Source organism: Mobula birostris, chromosome 14 (genome assembly GCF_030028105.1).
Source record: "Mobula birostris isolate sMobBir1 chromosome 14, sMobBir1.hap1, whole genome shotgun sequence".
NCBI lineage: Eukaryota > Metazoa > Chordata > Chondrichthyes > Myliobatiformes > Myliobatidae > Mobula > Mobula birostris.
The window spans coordinates 37,299,976-37,326,244 of record NC_092383.1 but is presented as its reverse complement, the minus strand read 5'-3'; the positions used below and the strand labels follow the sequence as shown (position 1 = coordinate 37,326,244).

The window sequence follows — 26,269 nt, the reverse complement described above, 5'->3', positions numbered from 1 at the left end:
ACAGTGAATCACTACAGCTTTCTAATTTAGGATGCTCAGTAGTTGTGTGTGTTCGACGCCAGAATTTACGTGGAATCAAGGAGCATTGAGATGTAGTGAACACAGAGAGAGGTGGGGCTGAAGAAGATCAGCCATGACATCATTGAATTGTGGGACAGATGTGTCACTTACCTATTAAGCAATATTGCGCAGAGTAAGCCTTTCCAGCTCTTCGAGACATGCCGCCCCAGCAACCTCACAATCCCAATGAATCCTACCCCAATCATGGGACAATTTACAATGACCAATTAACCTATCTGGTACATCTTTAGACTGTGGGAGGAAACCGGAGCACCTGGGGAATACCTGTCCATTCCACAGGGGGGATGTACAGAGACTCCTTACAGAACGGCTCCGGAACACGGGGTTATGCTAACTGCAAAACTAACATGGCATATCATGACATGGAATCCCTATTCCTCCTCCTGCTTTTTAAGTTTGAATTGTGTTGATAACTTTGCTGAATTACAATGAGTGGGCCCAGTGCACACTTATTCAATGTTCATATAGGTTGTCAGCTAAAACCATTTTAATAGTTGTGGTAATTTGATGGAGTGGCTTAAAGATTTATTTCATTGGCAGGTAAGCAGATAAAGCAGTCTGTGGAACATCGATTACTCTGTTTCCAAGGAATTAGAACATGTGAGTTAATATGATGCCTCTGTCTTACTACATCTGGTTCCAGCCACTTGTTCATTATAACTCCATCCATCTTAATGTTTCATTAAGTTAAGGTCACTTGTGATTTGAGCAGGATGTCACATTCTGAATCAATTTTAAAGCAATTTTCATTGAACATGTTTCCACAAGAAATACATTTGTTACAGACTCAAACAGGGATGGTAATCTGGATTTTAAATGTTATATAATGATCCTGCCTTTTGCCATGCCGTATATTCAATAAATCCCCTTTAAAGTGTTTTCTTCTTTGTGGCCAGACAAAGGTGACCTTCCTGTGTTCTGGTTCTGAGGTAACCAATGAGCTCTTTGAGGAAACCACAGACTCTGCCACATTTGGACAGCGGGCACCTGGTAGATGAACTTTTATTGTCAGGCGGCAGGGTTCTGCAATGAGAGCAAGTTGTTCTGCAGAAGTTTAGTATAAGCCAGATTGTCCTATCTGGTTCAGTGGAATAAAGGGAATTAATCAATTTCCCATTTATTGTCTGGATAAGTCCTACTCCAGCAATGCAGCAATATAGTAAGAAACATTGAGAAAAGAGTTGACACAATGGCAAGGCCTTGCTTGAAACCTCTCTGAACTGAGGTGGGTTGTGCTGCAGACCCTTGGGTTAAGATCATGGCTTCGCGGCCATCCTGTAGTAGGTGAATGATAAAATCAGACTCTAACCATCAGGACTCATGAGAATCCTCAGCTTGAAACATCAACAATTCATTCATTTCCTTAGATGCTGCCTGAGCTGCTGAGTTGCTCCAGTATTTTGTGTGTGTTGCTCTGTATACAGAAGCCATTTTCAGATTGGCTGCTTATCACAAGTGTAGTTTCATTAACTCAGCAATTGTCCTACAACTTTTTACATTATATCCATGACAAATGAGTATACTGACTGTAAACTTCACTAATAATATATATAGTTAGGGAGGAAATCAACAATGAAGAGGCTGTAATAAGTTTACACAACAATGTAAGTGAGTGGGCTAGAAAATATGAAACGAGGAGTGATGTGTCAGTATCTACTTTGACAGGAGAATAGATTACAGGAAGACTTATTCTGTTGAAAACTAATTTTCCCTGGGTGAGAAGTGATAACAACATGGGTGCACTCATACCCAATCTGATTTCCACATCAGATGCCCATGGGGGAAATGTCACTCTCCATGTAACATTCCTTACACTGGGTGGAAATGTGGACCATGGTGTCCTCAGAAAGTCTGTTGTTGGTCAATCAGTGATTAACCTGATCTTCTCCGTGCAGAGCCTGTCAACTAAATCACTAACTTACCTTTGCTGCTCTCCCATCATTACTGGTATATCGTCTGCTCACGAACTGCTGACCATCCACCATTGCTGCCAGATCACGTCTATAACTCTTCCATCATCAAGTCCCAACCATGCTACAGCATCCCCTCCCCAATCTTTTGTGCTGATTTACCTCCTCCGCATGCCTGCCCTCCTTGACCATCCATGCAGTATCTATCATATCTCTCTGATCCACAAACTCTCAACCTCACATTAGTTATTAGACCTCTGTCCTTCCCTCACCCTGGTCTTGTGGCTGTCTGTCAACAAAAAGACATCCACCCAGCAGAGCACTGGTGTCCCATTTCCTTCCACAAAAGTATTCAACTAGAATTTGCATTCATGGACTGAAAGGATGGTTGATAGCCTGTTCCTGCAGCCACTGGGAGAGTTCCTCACATTTCATTTTCAAAGGTGTTGAAAATACCTTAGAAAATACAATCAGTCTCTATTTCCTAACTTGCATGTTGTAAGCATGTGCTAGAACATACATAAAACAGTACAGCTCACAGATCTATGCTGAATGCAATGCCAAATTAAACTAAATCTCTTCTGCATGCATAATCCATATCCCTCCATTCTCTGCATACCAATGTGTCTATTTAATAGCCTTTTAAATGCCACTGTCGTATGTGCTTCCACCACTACCTCTGGCAGGTAACTATCACTCACAGTGTTAAAAAAAACTTTTCTCACACAGCTCCCTTACACTTTCCCCTTCTTGCTTTAAATGCATATCCTCTAATATTGGACATTTCTACCCTGGGGAAAAGATTCTGATTATCCACCTCTCTTATTTGGAAAAGTCTATCAGATCTGACAGTGCAGAGAAAACGATACAAGCTTGTCAAACTTTCTCTTACGGCTCATGCTCTCTAGTTGTTGTTTCAGAGTACCTGCTCTTTTCATAATGCTGAATACAGTAATTGAGATGCTTCACTGTTCAATCTTCAGGAGTGTTGGGAGAATCATGATTTACTTTATTTAAAAGTTTTAAAAAACTGCAGGGCAACAGCCAAAGAGCAGGAGGATGGGATTGGTTGAATAGTTTCTTCAAAGAGCCATTTACTGTCAGCTGGAATTCAGTACCACTTACCACAGCTTTAGAAAATATAAATTCCAAAAATGAATGGGTAGGATAGCTGGTGACACAAATAAGAACATCGGAAATAGGAGCAGGAGTTGGCCATCTGGCCCATTGAGCCTGCTCCGCCATTCAGTAAGGTCATGACTGATCTGGCCATGGACTCACCTCCACCTATCTGCCTTTTCCCCATAACCCTTAATTCCCCTACTATGCAAAAATCTAACCAACCTTGCCTTAGATATATTTACTGAGGTAGTCTTCACTGCTTCACTGGGCAGAGAATTTCACAGATTCACCACTCTCTGGGAAAAGCAGATCCTCCTCACCTCCATCCTAAATCTATTCTCACGTATCCTGAGGCTTCTATATCCTTCCTACAATGAGATTACCAGAACTGAACACAATAGTCCAAGTGTGGTGTAATCAGAGTTTTACAGAGCTGTAACATTACCTCACAGCTCTTTAGCTAATGAAGGCCAACATACCATAAGTCTTCTTAACCATCCTATCAACCTGTGCGGCAACTTTGAGAGATCTGTAGACTTGCACCCCTAGATCCCTCTCTTCCTCTACACTACTAAGAATCTTGTCACTAACCTTATATTTTGCCTCGTCCCTGTGCCGAAGACGCCGCGCCCCAGCGGCCTCAATGACTACAGACCAGTGGCATTGACCTCCAACATCATGAAGACCCTGGAGAGACTTGTTCTGGAGCTGCTCCGGCCTATGGTCAGGCCACACTTAGATCCCCTCCAGTTCGCCTACCAGCCCCGACTAGGAGTTGAGGATGCCATCGTTTACCTGCTGAACCGTGTCTACGCCCACCTGGACAAGCCAACGAGCACTGTGAGGGTCATGTTTTTTGACTTCTCCAGTGCGTTCAACACCATCTGCCCTGCTCTGCTGGGGGAGAAACTGACAGCAATGCAGGTGGATGCTTTCCTGGTGTCATGGATTATTGATTATCTGTCTGGCAGACCACAGTACGTGTGCTTGCGACACTGTGTGTCCGACAGAGTAATCAGCAGCACTGGGGCTCCACAGGGGACTGTCTTGTCTCCCTTTCTCTTCATCATTTACACCTCGGACTTCAACTACTGCACAGAGTTTTGCCATCTTCAGAAGTTTTCTGATGACTCTGCCACAGTTGGATGCATCAGCAAGGGAGATGAGGCTGAGTTCAGGGCTATGGTAGGAAACTTTGTCACATGGTGTGAGCAGAATTATCTGCAGCTTAATGTGAAAAAGACTAAGGAGCTGGTGGTGGACCTGAGGAGGGCTAAGGCACTGGTGACCCCTGTTTCCATCCAGGGGGTCAGTGTGGACATGGTGGAGGATTACGAATACCTGGGGATACGAATTGACAATAAACCGGACTGGTCAAAGAACACTGAGGCTGTCTACAAGAAGGGTCAGAACCGTCTCTATTTCCTGAGGAGACTGAGATCCTTTAACTTCTGTCGGACGATGCTGAGGATGTTCTACGAGTCTGTGGTGGCCAGTGCTATCATGTTTGCTGTTGTGTGCTGGGGCAGCAGGCTGAGGGTAGCAGACACCAACAGAATCAACAAACTCATTCATAAGGCTGGTGACGTTGTGGGAATACAACTGGACTCTCTAACGGTGGTGTCTGAAAAGAGGATGCTGTCCAAGTTGCATGCCATCTTGGACAATATCTCCCATCCACTACATAATGTACTGGGTGGGCACAGGAGTACATTCAGCCCGAGGCTCATTCCACTGAGCTGCAACACTGAGCGTCATAGGAAGTCATTCCTGCCTGTGGCCATCAAACTTTACAACTCTTCCCTTGGAGGGTCAGACACCCTGAGCCAATAGGCTGGTCCTGGACTTATTTCCTGGCATAATTTCCATATTATTATTTACTTATTTATGGTTTTAAATGGCTATATTTATACTCTGTTCTTGGTTGGTGCAACTGTAACAAAACCAAATTTCCCTCGGGATCAATAAAGTATGACCATGACTATATATCTTGTCCAAGATCTGCAGAGTGCAGGGGCAGTGAAATAGGCTGCTCACCTGACCCAGGGCCATGTCCACTCAATTTAGTATCATCAGCTGACTTAGATGTGCTACACTCGGTCCTCTCTTCCAGATCGTTAATGTATACTGTGAACAGTTGCAGGCCCAGCACCGACCTCTGTCGCACACCATTCACCACTGATTGCCAGCCAGAGTAACACCCACGTGGCCCAACTCTCTGCTTTCTATAGTTAACCAATCCTCTATCTGTGCTAATACATCACCCCTAACTCTATGCATCCTTATCTTACGTATGTCTTTAATGCAGCACCTTATCAAATGTTTAAAAACTGAGCTTCTCACTAGTGAAATATTGACTTTTCCCACAACAGTATCAGTTATATTGAATGATACCTTTTCACCATTCTATCAAGACAATTAAAAGCAGTTGAGCATTGATTAATGAATGGTAATAAAGACATTGTAATGGAATGTGGTTTGATACACTGGCTGTCACAGTGGTTCCAGTAGGAGTGTGAGGACACGTACATCTGCATGATGACTGTAAGCTTCACAACACCTATATCCAACCGTTACTAGGGCTGAGATTTCTCATTTACATCATTCCACTGAAGTGCTTTGATACAATAGGGTACCTTGATAGCCAACTTCTGAAGATAGTGAAGAGTTAAATATATTTGTTTCTGAGGTGCATTAGGACCCTGAGGAACCCCATATGCAGCCCTGCCCTCTGCAGCTATTGGCTATGGGCACTTCAGTTTGTTGGATGGTAACCTCTTTCACTACCCCTGCACTCTGCAACTCTTGGACAAGATACAAGGCAAAATATTAGGTAGCAGCATGGAGAAACAAAGGGACCTAGGGGTCCAAGTCCACAGATCCCTCAAAGTTGTAGCACAGGTTGATAGGGTGGTTAAGAAAACTTATGGTATGTTGGCCTTCATTAGCTAAAGAGCTGTGAGATAATGTTACAGCTCTGTAAAACTCTGATTACACCACACTTGGACTATTGTGTTCAGTTCTGGTAATCTCATTGTAGGAAGGATATAAAGTTTTAGAGAAGGTGCGTTAGAGATTTCTAAGGATGCTGGCTTGATTGGTGAACATGGCTAAGTGAACTATTCGCTTTGGAGTGAGGGAGGATAGGACGCAAGTTGATTGAGGTATATAGGATATTGACAGGCATAGATACAGTGGACAGCCAGTTCCTTTTTCCCCAGGACGGCAATGGCTAACAGCAGAGGACATCCTTTTAAGGTCATTAGTAGAAAGTCTAGAGGATATATTAGAGGTAGTGTTTTTTACGCAGAGAATGGAAAGAGTGAAATGCAGTGCCAAGGGTGGTGGGCAGTGATATTAGCAGTCTAATAGAATGTCAAACTTTAATATGAGCTGCAATGAAGTACTGAATTTCATTTTCACCAGACGTAACCCAAAGATTAGTTTTGTGATTTGCCAAGAAAATAATTCCCAAATGGTCCTGTAGTGCTAACCAATCAAACCCTTGATGTTTCTGATTGTTTACTTCACTGCAGTATGTGGACTTTAGAAATGGAGAACACTGAAGCCATCTTGCCAGGGAGAAGATAGAAGCCCGATGAGAGAAACCGCTGATATCTGTGCTCACCCATTCCTCGGCTTTGATTGAAATCCCCTTTGATGATCTTGCAGGACTTATCATCACCATTACACACCCCACAACGATCCTCTTTTGCTGCAGATCCAATGATTCCATCACAGCCGATTTTCTGTTAACAACAAAAAGGTGCCTCCATTATCACTTCTTTCATGAAACTCTGCAAAATTAAATTACAGGTCATCCTCCGGTGCTGGATCTGGATAGTGTGGGTTTTATCATGTGTTATTACATGGCAACACGTGACCTGAGACCAGCGTTACTCTCCTAGCAGAGCTGCTAGTTCACGCATCAAAATGTTGCCAGGTATTAAAGATTCAGGAGGATTTTGGTCTGTTTGACATAGCATTAGCTATTGTTACTCAAAATACATCAAGCTCCCTATCAGTTTTACATGATTGACACAATAAACTAAAGAAAAAAAAGCCTTCTGGAATGCCAAGCCTTCTGGATGAGCTGTTTTTATTATGTGGCAATCTCAATTAAATGCATAAACGTCATCAGAAAATAATCAGACTGTAGAGCTGAATGATGTAAAAACGCCCAATCACAACAAAGGGTAAAAATGACACACTGCATCAGTAACAGAGACGTCATCGGTGCTAAATAGAGGATCATTCAGCTCTCTCAGTTATCTTTGAACTCCAGTTATCAAACCTTTATCCTATCTAAACATTTAATTCCTAAAAAAAACAACCACACATAAAGTTATTTGAAAGAGTTGTAAACATAGCCTACAGCATTTCTAGTCTTCTAATTCTGTTCAATTGGTTCCAGAAAGTACATAAATGTCTAATGTTTTGAGCCAAACACATTATCATCCATTAGTCTCTAGTTTAAATTCCACTGGGACTGAGCTCTGTATTAAGTTGCATTTCCAGAGGATCCTTCAAAACGGTTTAAAGATGTATTGTCTTTCTCCACTTTTGAAAACTGTAAAGATCACACTTGATATAAAATACAATAATGACCTTTCAACATATGTGTTATTGCTGGTGGAGGGTAGAATTGTACTTGAGCATGCGCTTAATTCATAAAATGTCTGTAAGGTCCCCACTTATGCTTTTTAAAACAATTGCCAATGCTCTTGTGATAATTGCTTCTGCTCTCAACAATTGATGTTAAGCTCAGTAATTCATCAATGAGTCTCCTACCCTGAGTGTTCAATACTGTGGTGGTTCTATTCAGGGTGCAGTCTGTTATGATAACATGTTTTTCTTACAAGCACAGAACAGCTCAGTGGGAATGGTTAGGATGCTTTTGACAGATATTTTCAACAATACTTTCATTTATTTTTAATTTCCCTCTTCGCTGTATGTTATTGAGAAACATATTTCAGAGCTTGTTGAGTGCCAGCACCACACACTCTTAGGAGATGAGTGGAGCTCCAAGACAAAGCTCCATTTTCAGAACAATTCCTCTTGTAATGGATTGATATGTCCCTTACTTCCCACACCACATGCCCTCTGATCTCTCAAAGTGATACAGCCCAATTATAGCACCTGTTGCGCATGAAGACCCTGCCTCCCAAAAATGGGGTTTAACTTGTGAAGGACCCTAATGTCCATGCATCATTTGAGAGCACATGCACACCAGCTCTAAGCAGAGTCTGACACGGACACAGGGAGAGAATGTGGGACATACCGACCGAGGGTGAGTGGGAACAGCTGGGGAGGGAATATTACAGCAGTTTAGCTATCCTGTCTGTGCCCTCTCAGAAACAGCTGATTTTTTTACTCTTCAGCTCTTCAAACAATTTCCTTGTTTTGATAATCCTCCACTTCCTTTTCAAAAAGGCCAACAAGCCGCTATTTCAAGGATCAATATGAGAGCTCAGTAGTCAATATAAACACTCCACAGGTGCAAATTCTCCTGTGTGATTAGATCAATACATCCCTCTATCTAGAGTCAATAGAGTTCACTCTGCCTTTCACACCTTTACTTGCGCTGGACAGTATACAGACTCTGCCCTATTTCCCACATCCAATATTCTTTTCAAAACTTTGTTTCCTTTTTGAAAGCCAGTTGGAATTCTGCATGGATAATTCTTCTGAGGTGAAAGAGCTTGCTTTAAGTCTGTGTCAGGATGGGATTCCTGAGGCCCTCTGTTGGTCAGAGTCGATGATGGATGTTGCATCATAGCTGTCTGAGTTGCAGTACGATATGGAGAGCAAGGTGCCCATGCTGCTGTTGTCCATATAGTAGGCTGCCTTCTTTACACAGCTCATGAATCCAGAGACCAATACAGTTTAGCACCAACAGGATTGGACGAGTTGTCCGTCAGCTTTGAACTCAATGAAGGGTCCCCAGCTCCAGACTGTTCCCTCTGGGTTTACTCCAGAAGCCTTCCCCATGAATGGGTATAGCCAGAAGGCAGCAGAGATTTGAGATCAGAGTTTTCCTTCTAGATGAGCTGCCAACCATGTCTGACAAGCCCCATCTACCCGGACAAGATGAGACTAGTCTGGAGCGGATTCCTGTAGCATGGAATAAGTATTGGAAGGACAGCTGGCACCAATCGCAGTGATCGCTGTCAGCTCACCGACTGAAGAAGAGTCAGTACCATCATTTAGCAGCCAGCACCCAGGCATCAAGGTTAGAAAAAGTGACCTGGATCTCTTGCTTCTGGAAGCATCCACTACTCCTTAGATTAAATGCTAAGGCATTGTTATGTGGTCAGGAACAAGAAGAGGTGCATTAGGGTGAGTCAGGTGCAAGGATCCTAGAACCAGGACTCCAGGCTTGTCCAATATATCTGAGATTCTTGTGACCCCTGTGGACGTCTCAGCTCAGAAGAAGCAATGAGACAACTGACAGGAGGGTTGCTTATGGAAATGGAAATCTGTTAGCCAGTGATCTATCACAGGGATCAGTTCTGGTCGTCAATTACACTAACCCCAAAGTGCTTTGCATATAGTGACCTTTTTAAAAAATTATTCAGGGCTGAAATAGCTAGCACGAGAATGCATAGTTTTAAGGTGCTTGGAAGTAGGTACAGAGGAGATATCGGCGGTAAGTTTTTTTACGCAGAGAGTGGTGAGTGCGTGGAATGGGCTGCCGGCAGCGGTGGTGGAGGAAGAAACAATAGGGTCTTTTAAGAGACTCCTGAATGGCTACATGGAGCTTAGAAAAATAGAGGGCTATGGGTAAAGCCTAGATAGTTCTAAGGTAGGGATATGTTCGGCACAGCTTTGTGGGCCGAAGGGCCTGTATTGTGCTGTATGTTTTCTATGTTTCTAACAATTTAGAAGTAGATGTAAGAGTTATGATTAGAAGATTACATAAAAATTAGTGAGTGTTGATAGTGAGAAGGACAGTCTTAGGCTACAGAATGATATTTATCATTGAGTGGAATACTGGCAGATGGAATTTGTTTTTCTTTAAAAAATTAAGTGTGATTTGATTGATCTTCTGGAGATTTAACAAGGGTAGAACATACAGAATGAATGGAGAACTTGAGGAGAAATGAGGAGCAAAGGGATCTTGACGTATCTGTCTAAACATTCCTGAAAGTGACAGCTCATGTAGTAAGGCTGTTGAAGAAGACCCATTAGATGTTTGTTTCATTAGCTGGGCTATAAGATATAAGAGCAGAGAGGTCTTGATACAACTTTATAAAACATTGGTTAGGCCACAACTGGAATACCATGAATAGTTCCAATAGTCAACACTGTTTGAATGCACTGGAGGGGAAGCAGAGGGGATTAACCTGGAGAGGCTGTGGTGGGGACTAACCTGGAAAGGATGTGGAGGAGATAAATCTGAAGAAATTGCAGAGTAGATTAAGCAGGAGCAGAGGCAGAGGAAACTAAACTGGAGAGGGTGTGGAGAAGGCTAACCTGAAGAGGAAATTAACCAGGATGTTCCCTGACTGGGATGGATCACTTCAATGATGGAGAGAGAATGGACAGGCTGTTCTTTTTCTCTTCCTCCACCCTCCCCCAACCCTCGAGTTGGAAAGGGCTCAAAGGTGGCCTGATCCAGGCATACAAAATTATTAGAGGCATAGATAGACAGGGCAGATGGTAAAAAAAATTTACCCCATGGCTGAGATGTCTAAGAACAAAAGTTTAAGCTGAGGAGTAGAAGGTTTAGACTGGATCTGAGGAGTAGGAGATTTAGACTGGAGCTCAGGAGGATTTATTTCATCCCGAGGATAGGTAGGACAGCAGTGCGCTGCCAGAGGTGCTGTGAAGGCCTTAACATTCAAGAAACATCTGGATGAGCATTTAAAGGCATCATAGGCTATGGGTCAATTTCTAGGAAATGGGATCAGAGTACATTGGTCAGCATAGACATGGTGGGCTGAAGGCCTGTGACTCTGCTGTATGACTTTATCTATATCTGTAGGAAAAGCATAAAGCTGATATAATACTTAGAGGTTAGATTGGGAAACGTTGATGTCATAAGGAGAATAGATGACCTTGTGCACTGGTCACTGAAACCAAACATGCAGGTAAAAGGAACAGTTAGTAAAAAGTTAACGAAGCAAAAGATTTACTCACCTTGACAGTGAGGAATTTAGGACAGAAGTTAGGAAGTCTTTCTACAATTATGCAAGGCCTTTTTGATACACTTTGAAAATTGTGTGCAGTTTTATCTCCTTACCCAAGAAATGAGATACTTTCCATAAAGGGAGTACAGCACAGTTCACCAGATTGTTACCTGGGATCATTCTATGAGGAGGCATTAACTTTTCTCGGTTTGCATTCTTTGGAAGAGCTAGAGGGAACTTGAACCATGCTCTAACATAGCTAGATTGACTGGATGAAGGGCGGATATTTCTCCTTCCCATTGTGTTTCGGACAAGGGGTCATGGAATCAGGAAATGGGGCAAGACATTAAGGACTGAGATCACAAACCTATTTATAGTTATTGTAGTAAAACTGGATTCAAATCATGTTGGGAGAGTATTCTAATGACAGGCTTGTGAAGTGCAGCATCACCTGACGAAGCTGTACACGGGCCATAAGAAGAAACCAATGGCTGTAGTCATAGATTTCTAGACTGACACAGCACAGATACAGGCCTTTGGCCCAAGCAGTCCATACTGACCACAGTGCCCACCCAGCTAGTGCCAATTTCCTGTGTTCAGTCCATACCTCTCTAAGTCTCGCCCCTCCATGTTCGTATGCAAATGTTCCTTAGTCACAGAGTTCCCTCAAGGTTCTGCAGTGCTTTCCCCACAATAAATGTGAACAATTTCCCACTGTTTACTTCATTAAAGCCACCGTAGCTCATTGGTGTTCAGAGTGTGGCCTCAGTTGGAACCAATGCTCACTAGCACATTCCTGGACATATCAGTGAGAAGAGAAGAATGACACTGAAATGCTCTCCATGGTGACCCTTAACTTTATGAGGGATAAGTGCATCATATAGGTTGATATTAACCTGTTTGTACAAAATTTATTTTCTGTGTTTTTTTCTCTGAGGCAGTAAAACATTTCACTAAAACCTTTATTACATTATCAGATGGAACAGCACAATGTGTGTGTATATTATCCTGCGATCTAGCAACATCGGATTAATTATTCCGTTGTTTTAAGAACACCTGGATTTTAAAGCAAATCACTTCAATGTAGGCTCTCACCTTGCACTTGCCATTCACACAGAGGTCAGTCTCATAGGGCCCACAGGGAGTGCCATCCAGAACCCTGTCAGCAATCAGAACGGGAGACTCCTTCCCAAAGGGGGAGCAAAACAAAGCACAAGGCATGTCTGAAAAAGGAAAATGTTCTTCTCAGCACAGTCAGACCACGTCAAGTTAATAACCCCGTGCAATATAAATCTAGTTTCCTGCAGTTACAAGGAAAAGCAATGTTAAGATAAGTGACTGAATTTAAATAAAATTAATATTTAATTTTATTTAATTATAATGCAGTCACATTAAATATTTTAGTATTTAATAAGTGAATGCAACAGACCTTTAAATTATCTGTGGTCTGAATAAATTATCCTCCGTCTACTTCTTATTGATGAAACAATTACACTTTTCTCCAAGAGCCAAAAGGTTTTGGGTATAGACCATGTTGTGGTGGGTTCACAAGGTGGGAATGGTGTATCATCAGATGTGCCTACCCCTGGGTAAAATGTTCACGTCTACTTCGTACTGCTCACATTGAGAGGCCGGGTCTGTGTAAATCTGACCTGCTTAAATTTCTGATATAATATATCTTACCAGTTATCAAAGATGTCTAACTGAACTGTAACTTTGTTTATTTGACAGTGTTATCCGTGTCACAATGGCTTTATTAGGAAGTATGTGCCAATCTGACAATACACATTTATGCTTAAAGGTTATTGTTTAAACTTAAATGAGATATGAAATTCTTTGCAAAGCAATCTGCAATGCTCACTCAATGCACCTTGACCAATAGCACAAATGGAAAGCTATTATTTTGAAGGTTGCACTCTTAACCCAAAGATTCTCCCTCCAGGGCTAAGTTGAGGTTAAGTTCAAGTTTATCGTCATCTGACTGTACATACATACAATCAAACAAAACAACGCATCTCCAGACCATGATGCATCCACACAACATATATCACACACAGCGCATAAACCAAAATATTACCTTAAATAAGTTAATAAAATATAATCCAAAATGCATGTAGTAAAGCACAGCAGAGGTCAACAGCAAACAACTCGCTGTCCTAGTGATGAGAGCTCAGGGTGGCAGGGTGTTCATTAGTCTCACAGCCTGTGAAAAGAAGCTGCTGCCCAGTCTGGCAGTCCTACTCCTGATGTTGCTCTATCTCCTTCCTGATGGTAGCGGATCCTCAACAATGCTTTGGGCCCTTCGCCTGCAACACTCCCGGTAAATGTCACAAACAGGGGAGAGGGAAACTCCAGCGATTCTCTTAGTGGTTTTAACTGCCTTGTAGTCCGAAGCCTTGCGGCATCCATACCACAAAACAATGCAGACAGATAGGACTCTCAATGGTGCACTTGCAGAAAGTTGTTAGAATGGGGGTGGGAAGCCTTGCACACCTTAATCTCAGAAAGTGTAGATACTGCCATGCTTTCTTGACTAGTGAGGAGGTATTGTGGGTCTACAGTAGACTGTTCATTGCGTGCACACCAAGAAACTTGGTGCTCTTCACTCTGTCCACGGTAAAGTCACTGATGTGCAATGGAGAATGATTGGTCTGTACCTTCCTGAAGTCCACAATCATCCCTTTCGTCTTGTCTATGTTGAGACTCAGGTTGTTGTTCTCACACCATCTGATAAGCATCTCTACCTCCTCTCTGTATGCCAACTCATCACTGGTATTGATGAGGCCAACTACTGTTGTATTTGTAGTTGATGATGTGGTTTGTGTTGAATCTGACAGTACAGTCATGGGTGTGAATTGCAACAGACTGAGCACATAATCCTGGTGGGCACCAGTGCTCAGTGTGATGGAGCTTGAGATGTTGCTGCCAACTTGGACTGACTGGGGTCTTTCCGTCAATAAGTCCAAGTTACAGAGAGAGGTGTTGAGTCTCATCGAGGACAGTTCACCCACCAGCCTCTGAGCAATGATTGTGTTAAATGCAGAGCTGAAATCAATGGACAACATCCTGGTGTACGAGGCATCGTTTTTAAGGTGGAACAGGATAGAGTGGAGGCCCGAGGCTATGACATCTTGAAAGAATTCCAACAGATTTGGCAGACAAAATTTTTCCTTGAGGAAACCATGCTGACTACAGTACTTTAATTAGTGAGATCTCACTGATTAAAGTGCCGAGGAAGATCGAAATCATTGAGGCGAGCAGGTGTTCAGCTCCATCTACCAGCCTCTCACTCGCTGCTGGAGGAAGGCATCTGCAGGTGACGATCTCTCTCTCTCTCTCTCTCTCTCTCTCTCTCACTGCTCCCAAAGGAAGGTCCCTGCATTTGAATGGTCTCTCTCTCTCCCCCTTGATGCTGTCAGAAGATGGTGCTGGAGTTACGGGTTTTGTGCAAGGTTTAATCGACAGGGTATGTGGATTGGACTCTGGAGTGCACATTATAATGTGTTTCTGGTTTGTAGTCACTCCTTGTTTTGTTGCTATGTTGGGTAATTTTGAATCGGGGTGGCCTACAGATAACGAACACTGATCTGAACTGAATATGGCTGGACTCTTTCAATTTTGTGTTTTATATTCTGAGTTTTTCACCTGTTCTTTGCACTGCGTGGAGGGGGATGTTTGATGTTTATTCTTTGAATGGGTTCCATGCTTTTCTTTATTTTGTGGGAATCTGTGGGGAACATGAATCTCAGGGTTGCAAACTGCATACTTTGCTAATAAATGTACTTTGGATCCCACTTATTATCCTCCCCACACTCTGATAAACTCTCCTCCCACTCCCAGATTCTATCCCAGATTACACACTAGGGGCAATTTACAGTCATGAATTAACCTACAAACCCACACATCGTTGGATTGTGGGAGGGAATGTTCATGCCATTTCGACTCCACGGAAATCAGCCTTGTCTATATACTTCTTGCTGCCTCAGTAAAGCAACCAATACGAGAGGTGGCTGAAGGTGCCACTCATGAAGCTGTTTGACAAGTATTACAGGAAAGATTCTAGCATGGGTAGAGGACTTGCTAATTGGCAGGAGACAAAGAGAGGGAATAAAGGGAGCCTTTTCTGGTTGGCTGTCAGTGACTAGTGATGTTCTCAGAGGTCTGTGTTGGGACTGCTTCTTTTTACATTATATGTCAATGACTTGGATGATACAATTGATGGCTTAGTTGCAAAGCTTGCGAATGATACAGAAAAAAAGCTGGAGGGGTAGGTAGTTTTAAGGAAGTAGAGAGGCTACAGAAGGAATTAGACAGATTAGCAGAATTGGCAAAGAAGTGGCAGATGGAATACAGTATCAGAAAGTGTATGGTCATGCACTTTAGTAGAAGAAATGAAAGGGTAGACTATTTTCTAAATGGAGAGAAAATTCAAAAATCTGAGGCACAAAGAAACTTGGGAGTCCTTGTGCAGGATCCCTTAAAGGTTAATTTGTAGGTTGAGTCTGTGATGAGGAAGGCAAACGCAATGTTAGCACTCATTTCCAGAGGACTAGAATATAAAAGCAAGGATGTCATGTTGAGGCCTTATAAAGCACTGGTGAGGCTTCACTTAGAAGATTGTGAACAGTTTTGGGCCCCTTATCTTGGAAAGGATGTGCTGAAACTGGAAAGGGTTCAAAGGGGGTTCACAAAAATCATTCCAGGATTGAAAGGCTTGTTATACGATGAGTGTTTGATGGCTCTGGGCCTGTATTCACTAGAATATTAAATTGAAACTTAACAAAGTGAAATGTCTTGATAGAATGGATGTGGAGAGGATGTTTCCTGTGGTGGGAGAATGTAGAACCAGAGGACACAGTCTCAGAATAGAGGGGTGTCCTTTTAGAGCAAAGATGAAGGGAAATTTCTTTAGCTAGCGAGTGTTGAATCTGTGGAATTTGTTGCCACAGGCAGCTATGGAGGCTAAGTCTATATGAATATTTAAGGCAGAGACTGATAGATTCTTGATCGGACAAGACATGAAGGGATATAGAGAGATGGCAGGAGATTAGCGCTGACAAGAAAATGGATCAGTCGTGATGAAATGGTGGAGCTGACTCGGACCAAATCGCTTAATTCTGCTCCTATATCTTACAGTTTCATAATCACAGACCCCACCCATCCTGGACATTTTCTTTTCATCCCTTTCCCATAGGATAGAAGATACAAAAGCCAGAAAGCACTTACCACCAAGCTCAAGAACAGCTTCTACCCCACTGTTATAAAACTATTGAATGCTTCCCTAGTATGATAAAATGGTCTCTTGTCCTCAAAATCTATTTCATTTTGACCTTGCACCACATTGTCTACATGTACTGCACATTCTCTGAACTGTTGCACTTTATTCTGCATTGTTATTGTTTTGCCTTGTACTACCACAACCAATTGTGTAATGATTTGACCTGTAAGAACAGTATGCAGGACAAGCTTTTCATTGCACCTCAGTACATGTGACAATAATAAACCAATTCCAATTCCCCTTCTCATTCCAACACTGACCTATCTATTCCCAGCCTTCTCCACTGCAAATGTGCAGCCAAACTCAAAATAGAAGAAGACATTCTTATTCTGCCTGGGTTGTCTACAACCAAATGGTAAGTGCATTGAACTTTCCATCCTCAGAATACCCACACTCCCTGTCTCCTTTCTCTCTCCATCTGATCAATAGTTTCTTCCCTCTCCCAACTGGTCCCATTTCCTATCACCCACACACTATATCCATTAGTTCCCCTCTCCCAACACCAACTGTTCCATCTGCCCATCATTCCTCCTTTACCTGGTTCCACATCACCTTCCTTGCTCATCATATTTTAGTACTTGCATCCTCTGCCATTACCTTCACTTTATCCTTTTCCTGCTCCTTTTAAAAATGTTATCCCTCTCTTCATCTACCTGTTCCTATCATCTACCAGCTGCTCTTGTCTGAATCCACACTGTCTCCATCTATCTGCCCATCACCCATCCCTTCACCTGGATCCACCTGTCACCTACCAGCCCCTGCCTCACCCCTCCCTCTAATTTCATTATACTGTCTATCTCCCCCTTATGCAAGCTCTCAATCTGGTCTTTTTGCACCTACAGGCACTGCTCAACCCACTCAGTTCCTCCAATGGTTTGTTTTCCACTCATTTACGTTAATCCTATATTAATCCCATTTTATTTAAGCTCAAGAGATACAAAACAGTAACAGGCCCTTCTGGCCCAATGGGTCCATGTCATCCAATTACACCTCTGTGACCAATTAACCTACTGACCTGTACATCTTTGGGATGTGGGAGCAAACCAGAGCACTTGAGGAAACCCAGGGAGAATATACAAACTCCTTATAAACAATGGCCCAACTTAACGTGGATCGCTGGTGCTGTAGCAACCTTACGTTAACTGCTGTGCTACGATGTTACCCTATTCACCCACATTTCCATTAATCCTCTCCAGAAACAACCACTCACTCAAAGACAAGAGGGAATTTACAGCAATGAGTTAAGCTTGCAAACCCACACATCTTTGAGACACAAGGAACTGCAGGTGCTAGAATCTGGAGCAACAATCGATCTGCTGGAGGAACTCAGTAAATCTCAGCATCTGTGTGGGGGTGGGGGGGGGGGGGGTTGGAAAACGAACTGCTGATGTTTCAGGCTGAAGCCCTGCACGTTTCTGCAGAAGTACAGTGGAGAGCATCCTGACTGGTTGCATCACTGCCTGTTACGGAGGCTCCAATGAGCAGGATCGAAACAGGCTGCAGAGGATTGTAGAGTCAGCCAGCTCCATCATGGGCACAAGCCTCCTCAACATTGAGGGCATTTTCAAAGGGTGGTTTCTCATTAAAGAACCCCACCATCTGGGACATGCCCTCTTCTCATTACTACCATCAGGAGGGAGGTACAAGAGCCTGGAGATCTACACTCCATGTTTTGGGGACAGCTTCTTCCCCTCTGCCATTATAAATGGTCCATGAACACTACCTCGTCCTTCCTTTTTTGCACTATTTATCTGTCTATATACCTATTTACTTTCTGGCTAATGGCTTGCATTGTACAGCTGCCACAAGACAACTAATTTCACAATTCCGAAATGGAGAAAGACAAAAAAAAAAAGGAAGTTGGAGTACTGGAGGGATGGGGTGAGTGAAGACTGTACAACAGTTGAACAACACTGGATTGCCTTACAAAAATGCACAGATTCTGACCAAGTTACTGGTAGCTCTACATCCTTTCTCATGACTTTATCCCTAATGGCGGACTGGTGAACATTGTGCATGTGTATGCGCGGGAGGGAGGAAATGGAGTTGGACAGATGGATGGGCTTTGTGCTAATTTCTGAACATGGTTGATCAGTTATCTGTGGTTTGTATTATATTCCTGTGGGATTGATAAATTGGAGAAATGGACATAGCAGTAACACATAATGAAGAAACAGTGATCATCTCAAAACCCAATAACGCTGAAAAGGAAAGTGGAAATTACAAAATAAAGAAAAGAAACCTTAAAGCAAATGCCTCTTCTCTTTAGGCTTCAGCTGATTTCTGCCATATACTGTGCTTGGCCAGAATAGATTATTCACTTCACTAAACAGGCAGCCATAGAACTGTGCTATCTGACATACAGATACAGGGATTGGCACACAACAACTGAACCGCTGGCATCTCATTCTCCAGCAGGAATCATTCAAGCTTCATTCCTCCTAGAAACGCACAGAACCAGCTAGTAAGGCAGTACGTCAGGAAGCCCGAACTGCCCACTTGGATCAGGATGGGGATAACACCTTCATCCATGTTTATACAAGGCCAGTAATAGATGGTCACTTTATCATTAATTCTCAGTTTAATCAGGGGTAGTTAATGCTACACTCAGCCAAAATACTGATTTCAAGGGCAGTCACAGAGAAACGTACTCGGAAATCCAACTACCCACTCAGGAGTAGGTCTGAAAGAAGGTCTGGATGGAGTGGTCCTGGTAGAAGGCAAATTGATCAGTAGCAAGCAGATGACACATGAGCAACACACAAAGTGCTGGAGGAACTCGATCAGTCAGGCAGCATCTGTGGAGGCAAATGGGCAATCAACATTTCAAGTGGGGAACCTTCATCTGGATTTGAAATGGGGTGGGGGAGAGATATCTTTCAATCCAGATGAAGGGTTTCAATCCAAAATGTTGACTGTTTATTTCCCTCCATGGATGCTGTCCGACATATTCAGTTCCTTCAGTTTGTTGTTCCAGATTCCAGCATCTGCAGTCTCCTGTCTCCAGCGGACATCTGATTGCTATTTGACAGCCTGTCCATGGTGTCCTCCACTAGTCTGTGGACTGGTGTGGGGAGAGGGGCATTGCTGCCTCACATTCCATTACGCCACAGGACCAACAGTGTTGTGCACAAGCAAAGTCAATGGGTTGCTAGAAGTCTGAGATGGAAGAGAGAAAATGAAAGGAGTGCACAGAACTGTTCTAATGAAAGGGCACAGCTAGCCAAGCCAGAGACTCGGGTTCAATCCTGATCCTGGGAGCTGTATGTGTGGAGTTTGCACATTCTCCCTGTGTTCCACGCAGTGTTCCACTTTTCCCAAACCCTAAGTCTTGCAGATTGGTCGGTTAACAGGACGCCGAGAAGTGTAGATTGAGGGGGTTGCTGTGAGTGTGGGATTGGTGTAGGATTAGTATAAATGGGTGGTTGATGGCCAGCATGGATTCAGTGGGCTTCAGGGCCTGTGTCCGTGTTGTATCTCGTCAGGAGTCCTTGAGTATGATGCACCAGATTATAGGCCAAATTCTTCTTGCATCTGTAGCCTATTTTAATGATGTCTGAGATTTACAATGCAAACGTCCTTTGCAGTTCATCCCCTCAATTAATGGATGCTGATGTGTCATCAGAGGATATATCACATCAGTGCCTGGGGTAACAATAGCTTGCAAGTTATTCTTTCAACGTTGCACCTCTGCCTGCGCAGAAAGTGCCTGTTACAGGTAACTCTTACCCACTGCATTGGGTAACATTCACTTGGCATGCTATAGCTGATAGATTCCAGCTCTGAGTACAGCAGTTTTAATATTTCTCTCATGCACATAGGGACATGAACCATCAGCAAGGGTATTCAGACATAATTGCCATCCTTCTTGGCCTGTGCATTGAATGTTATTGAAGAATCCTACACACCATCACACTGTTTACCAGTTTCACTAGAACAACAGGTTCTACAGTCCATGATGCTTAGGACTTGGACAGGATACAAATAATTAATTTAGAAGGGATCCCCTAAGATAAGAAAGTACCAAAGTTTTAGTCTCTCCAACATAAAGCAGTAGGGGAAGTCCAACGCAGAGATCATTTTAAAATCCTTCCACGTCATTTGTGACAAAACAAGGATCAGTTTTTTTTTTATTTCACTAGCACATGTTATCGACTTTAAAATAAATCATTGGCAATGCAGGATGTAAACTGCAAGATGTGATTCATCATTCTGCACATATATCAGATATGGCAAATACCACACTCTTTGCTAAATCAGGCGTAGCAAGTTCAGGCACTAAATTCAGATTTGTCAAAAAAAAGTAACTGTTCTCTCTCCTCCTTGTATGCTGTTGAAGCATGAACTTAGTAATTGGCGAGTTTTGCCATGATAGTCACTCCACCTCTCTGCCTTCCAATATAAATTGACCAGATGACTGAGAAGAATAAAAACTCAGTTGTAATAAGGAGTGGAGTTGGCCTGTAAAGAATTTCGATGAGTGCCAGTTATGTTATTGTGGGCCAATTTCAATATCGCTCCATTTGGAAATGAGCGCCATACTCAGAAGTACTAGCATACCTGAGCTTTTGCTTTGACTGAGAACTGCCAAGTCTGACTCCCTCTAGACCTGGCTGTACACTAGCTCTTATACATGTTATTGTGCAGAGTCAGGGCTGGAAACTCCAACTGCCAACTTTCCAGTTTTAATCAGCTTTTACCACTAAACAATTGGCCAGTTTGCAACATACCACTGTTTGATTTTCATCGTTAATCCTTCACATGAACAATCTGTGATGAGAGGTGCCGTTCAGCCGATGAAAGCCCTCACCTTGACTGGAACAGACTCTACCACATAATAATTCTCCGAAACCCCTAGATCCTTGCCCTCGGATTGTGCACTGTTTCCTGTCCTCAGTTCAATCTCCTGTTAGAGCTGCACTTTGCACAGAGTTTACAGCCATTTCGCTCACAAATTCACACCAGCTATTTTGTTTTTTGGTTTTAGGTGGGTGATTTTTACCTACACATATGCTGATAAATTGCAGATCAACTGCTTGTTCTAGATTAATTTTCATTTTCATAGATTTCAAAGTGCAGTGAAAATGGAAATTGCACCTTCTCCTCTCTAACTTCTCCATCACCGCTTGTACCAAGTTAAATGTCATTAATCCAAGTTTCTAAGAAAGAATCACTTGGCCAGTTCTGAGTTGGGCTTCAAACTTCCACACTGGTAACTGTCCCGCATCTTTTCCAGGCAAGTGAGAAAGAGCCGCATCTTTCTTTCCAGCTTGTGAGAAGTTTACAAATAACAAGTGATTTTACTCCTGTGTAATAGTTGAGGAACATGTTAGGAAAACTGAACATGGCAGACTCATCTCAAGTTGCAGATCACCAATCTTTCTTGTTTGCACATGTGGGGCTTTAGGACTTAAAATAAAAAGTGTGGGAACTAATTTAGTTGGAACAAAATGAAGATCAGAGCAGAAATTAAACAAAAAGGGCCAAAACTGCCAAGTTGCTCATTCCTCACAGGGCAGACAGTTTCCTCAGCTATTAATTCACTGCTAGTAATATCAGCAAAGTTTTCCATTGCTGACCACACACAACATATGCCTCATGCCGCAGACACCAGTGTTCCCCGATGATAGGAAGCTGCTGGCAGTGAATGTACTGAGGGCAGCTCAGTTCCAGACACAACTGAAAATCGTGCATCAATTACAGGTCCTGAAGGCAATGTCACTTGCATTTATGAGCAGGCAGAAACTTTAACCACAGGATCTTATTAATTTGGCTGGTCATACATTTCGGACACAATTGGATTAGTGTCAATTAGGCCTGCTCATAACCTTACAGGATTTGGCTTTGTTTGCTACGTCTGCCCACTGTCTCACTGTGTGGAGGATTGCAGTAGATCATAATGGTTTTGTGAATCTTTTCCGGCATGTCTTTGCTCAGTCTAATTGCTCATGAGAGCACTCGCTGAGCTGTCCCCAGACCTCAGTAACCATTCAGAAACAACACTTTTACTTTTATTTATCCTCTACATTAACTGTTTCCAACTTAATAATGGGAGAAAATTGTTCCTTCCATTTCTCCACACATCTGACAAGCTATTTGTCTCAACATCTAGTGCTGAGGTAGCATTATCTGTTCCATCCTCCCTGTGGTAGGTCAGTGGTGCACAGTCTACTCAAAGCAACACTACCACAGGCGATATCCTTAGGATGGTCCACACACTGCTTTTTTCACTTTTTTTACGCTTTTTTCTTTCTAATATGGTTCTGGTACTGTTGGAGGCGGTGATCTAATTCGACGGTGTGTTTTCAGGCTGATTCTGCAATCTGGCACGTTGCAGTCTCCAAGTGGTTTTCAGGAGGTGAACGACCTCCTCGAGGCCAAGAAGCGTGGAAATGAGGCATGAGCCCATGATCAACTCCATTTCTTGCCGATCTCACTGATTAAAACACTGAGGAAGATTGAAATCATCGAGGTAAGTGCAGAAGACAAGTGAGTGTTCAGTGCCGTTTACTAGCTTCTCACTTGCTGCTGTCGGAGAAAGTGCCTGTGTGACCGTCTCTCCCTCCCGTTGTTGCCGGAGAAGGTGTCTGTGTGACCGTCTCCCTCTCACTTGCTGCTGTCGGAGAAGGTGTCTGTGTGACCATCTCCCTCTCCCTCTCACTTGCTGCTGTTGGAGAAGATGTCTGTGTGACTGGCTCTCCCTCCCGTTGCTGCCGGAGAAAGTGTCTGTGTGACCATCTCCCTCTCCCTCTCACTTGCTGCTGTCAGAGAAGGTGTCTGTGTGACCGTCTCTCTCTCCCGTTGCTGGCGGAGAAAGTGTCTGTGTGACCGTCTCTCCCTCTCACTTGCTGCTGTCGGAGAAGGTGTCTGCATGTGACAGTCTTTCCCTCTCACTCGCTGCTCTGAAAAGAAGATCCCTGCATTCAAATGATCTCTCTATCCACGATGCTCTTGGAGGCTGGTGCCAGAACAAGGTTTAATTGACTGCAGTTTGTGGATTGGACTGTAGTTCACATTACGATGTATTTTCTGGTTTATGGTCGCTCCTTTTCCTGTTACTATTTTTGGGCAACTTTAAATCGGGCGGCCTGCAGATAATGGGCACTGAGTGGAATTGAATATGGACTCTTATGTTTTTGCGTTTTATATTCTATGTTTTTGCTCGCTCTTTTTTGTCGCAATTTGCATGCTTCGATTTTTTCTGATGTTTTCTGTGAATGGCCTCCATGGCCGTCTGTGGGGAGACGAATGTCAGGGTTGTATACTGCATACATACTTTGATAATAAACATACTTTGGATCCTTTGAAGTACTCAAATCACCAAGGCATAGAAGGCTACAGACCAAGTACTGGTAAACTGAGTTTGTATAGGTGGGTGCTTGATGGTCTGTAAGAAAGATGAGCCAAAGGGCCTGCTTCTGCTGATTTGCATCACTAATCCTTCGTATGAACAGTCGTACTGAGGGGCTAAATAACTTGCACCCATTTCTAGTTACTATGAGTAGGCAGGATAAAATTAATGCTTGCCATTGTATGAATGATCAGTTGTGGAGTCCAAGAACCTGTGGAAATGTGCTACGGACCCTAAGGACTGTCCTCGCTGCTTTGCAGCAAAGATGAAAATACCACTCATACCCGAGGCTTTGCAGTGAAAACACAGTAAGCTAATTTCCAAGCTGCCAGATGGGTTATATACTAAAAGAACCTTGCATAATTTATAAATCCTTGATAAAATTTATCATTAGTTATCAATTGTTTCTCACTTTGTCAATTGTGTATTTTTGTATATTGCCCCCGCAAATTTGCCTTGTCATGATCACATATTCCGGCTGCTTTTGTAAGGAGTTTGTACGTTCTCCCCATGACTGCATGGGTTTCCTCCGGGTGCTCCGGTTTCCTCCCACAGTCCAAAGACGTGCCGGTTGGTAGGTTAATTAGTCTCTGTGAATTGTCCCGTGATAAGGCTAGGATTAAATTGGGGGTTGCTGGGTAGCATGGCCCAAAGGGCCAGAAGGGACTATTCCACACTGTTTCTCAATGAATAAATGTCCAATTTCACTCCAGATTAGGTTGTCATCTAATAAAGCACAGGAATTCCAAACTGTATAAACTATCTGCAAGTAAGCATGCTTGAGAGGAGACACTCTGGTGGCTGCAGTGATGGGATAGTTTTTAATCTTTCTCCTAAAGGTCCTTTCCTACTTTAATTGCTGCTTCACATATTGGTATCTCACAGTGTCCTAAGTCTCTGCTCCTTCAGCACCTTTGGTTGGTGCAGCCATTCACATAGTTTAATATACCACTTGGCACATACTATATAACTAAGACCATTTGGTGGACTTAATCCTTATCTGCAACGACTGATCTTAATTTAGCCCCATTCCAGGAATTAAGGTATACTATCTGAAGTTTTTGGATTTCATTACTCTGTTTGAGTAGATACAAATGATTCCTTTACACTATTGAAAAGGAGGAGGAGGATTTTCCGCATGTCCAAATAAGCATTCTTCCTTGAAACACCACCACCAAAATAGAATACCCAGTTGATTGTTCCTTTATTCTCTGTAGCACTGTGCACTGTACAAATGAGCAACTGTATTTGCCCACAAGTCATTAGTGACTGTGCCTTAAAAGCACATCCTTGTCCGTGAACTGCAATGAGGCATAGTGATGTTATGGGGGTGAGATTAATGACCCTTCAGCAGTTTGCAGAGAAACTAACCCGAAGGTTAAGCAGCCTATTTGGTAACAACCTGTAGCAATGCACAGCCATTGTTCAGCAGACGAGTGGTTTAACATGTGCTCACCGTCATTGAGGACTGCGGTCCAGTGTTTTCTCTTCTTTTGACCTTGTCTGTCTTGGGACTGGCACTGCTGATCTCTAAAGTTGGGCACTCCTTTAGTACAATGTACATTCTCACACACCTTATGCTCTACGTTGGCTCCCAGGCAGTTCGTCCCTCCTGGACCTGGACTAGTAAATAGAAGGTACAAAGCAATATCAAACTCATTATTAATCAGACACGCGTAATTGATCATGTACCACCCAATAAACTTCTCCACCATGGTCGGGGAGAGGGGGGAGAGGGAGGGGAGGGGTTCGAGGGGAGGGGAGGGTAGAGGGTGAGGGAGAGAAGTAGAGGGGAGGGGGAGGGGAGATGGGGAGAGAGGGAAAGGAGAATGGGGAGGGGGATGGGGAGGGGATAGTGGGGAGGTGGTAGAGGGGAGGGGAGAGGGGGAGGAGGAGAGTGGAAGAGTGGGAGAGGGGGAGAGTGGGAGTAGGGGAGGGGGAGAGTGGGAGTGGGTGAGGGGGAGAGGGGAGGTGAGGGGGAGAGGGGAGGGGAGGGGGAGAGTGGGAGAGGAGAAGGGGGAGAGTGGGAGAGAAGGAGGGGGAGGGGAGGGGGAGAGGGGTAGGGGAGAGGGGGAGAGGGGGAGAGGGAGGGGGAGGGGGGAGATGGGGAGAGGGATGCAGGGAGGGTGTAGAGGGGATGGGGGTAGAGGGGAGGGGGTAGAGGGCAGGGGGGTAGAGGGGATGGGGTAGAAGGGAGGGGGGTAGAAGGGAGGGGGGTAGAGGGCAGGGGGGTAGAGGGGATGGGGTAGAGGGGAGGGGGAGAGTGGGGAGGGAGGTAGAAGGGAAGGGGTATGGGGGAGTGGAAGAGGGGAAAGAGGGGGGAGTAGGGTGGTAGAGAGGGGACAGAGGGAGGGGGAGAGGGAAAAGAGGGGGGGAAGTGAGGGTTAGAGAGGGG

At 43.6% G+C, this 26,269-nt stretch overlaps 1 protein-coding gene across 1 annotated transcript in view; it reads right to left on the bottom strand.

Annotated features, from left to right (window-relative positions):
- adamts17 (ADAM metallopeptidase with thrombospondin type 1 motif, 17) overlaps positions 1-26,269 on the bottom strand; it is a 583,128-nt gene that overhangs the window by 102,209 nt on the left and 454,650 nt on the right. Inside the window, exons 13-15 of the mRNA XM_072278384.1 lie at positions 25,331-25,497; positions 12,341-12,468; positions 6,742-6,862 (exon numbers count right to left, since the gene is read on the bottom strand). Coding sequence (XP_072134485.1) covers positions 6,742-6,862; positions 12,341-12,468; positions 25,331-25,497 — 416 coding nt within the window. The remainder of the gene's footprint in view (positions 1-6,741; positions 6,863-12,340; positions 12,469-25,330; positions 25,498-26,269) is intronic.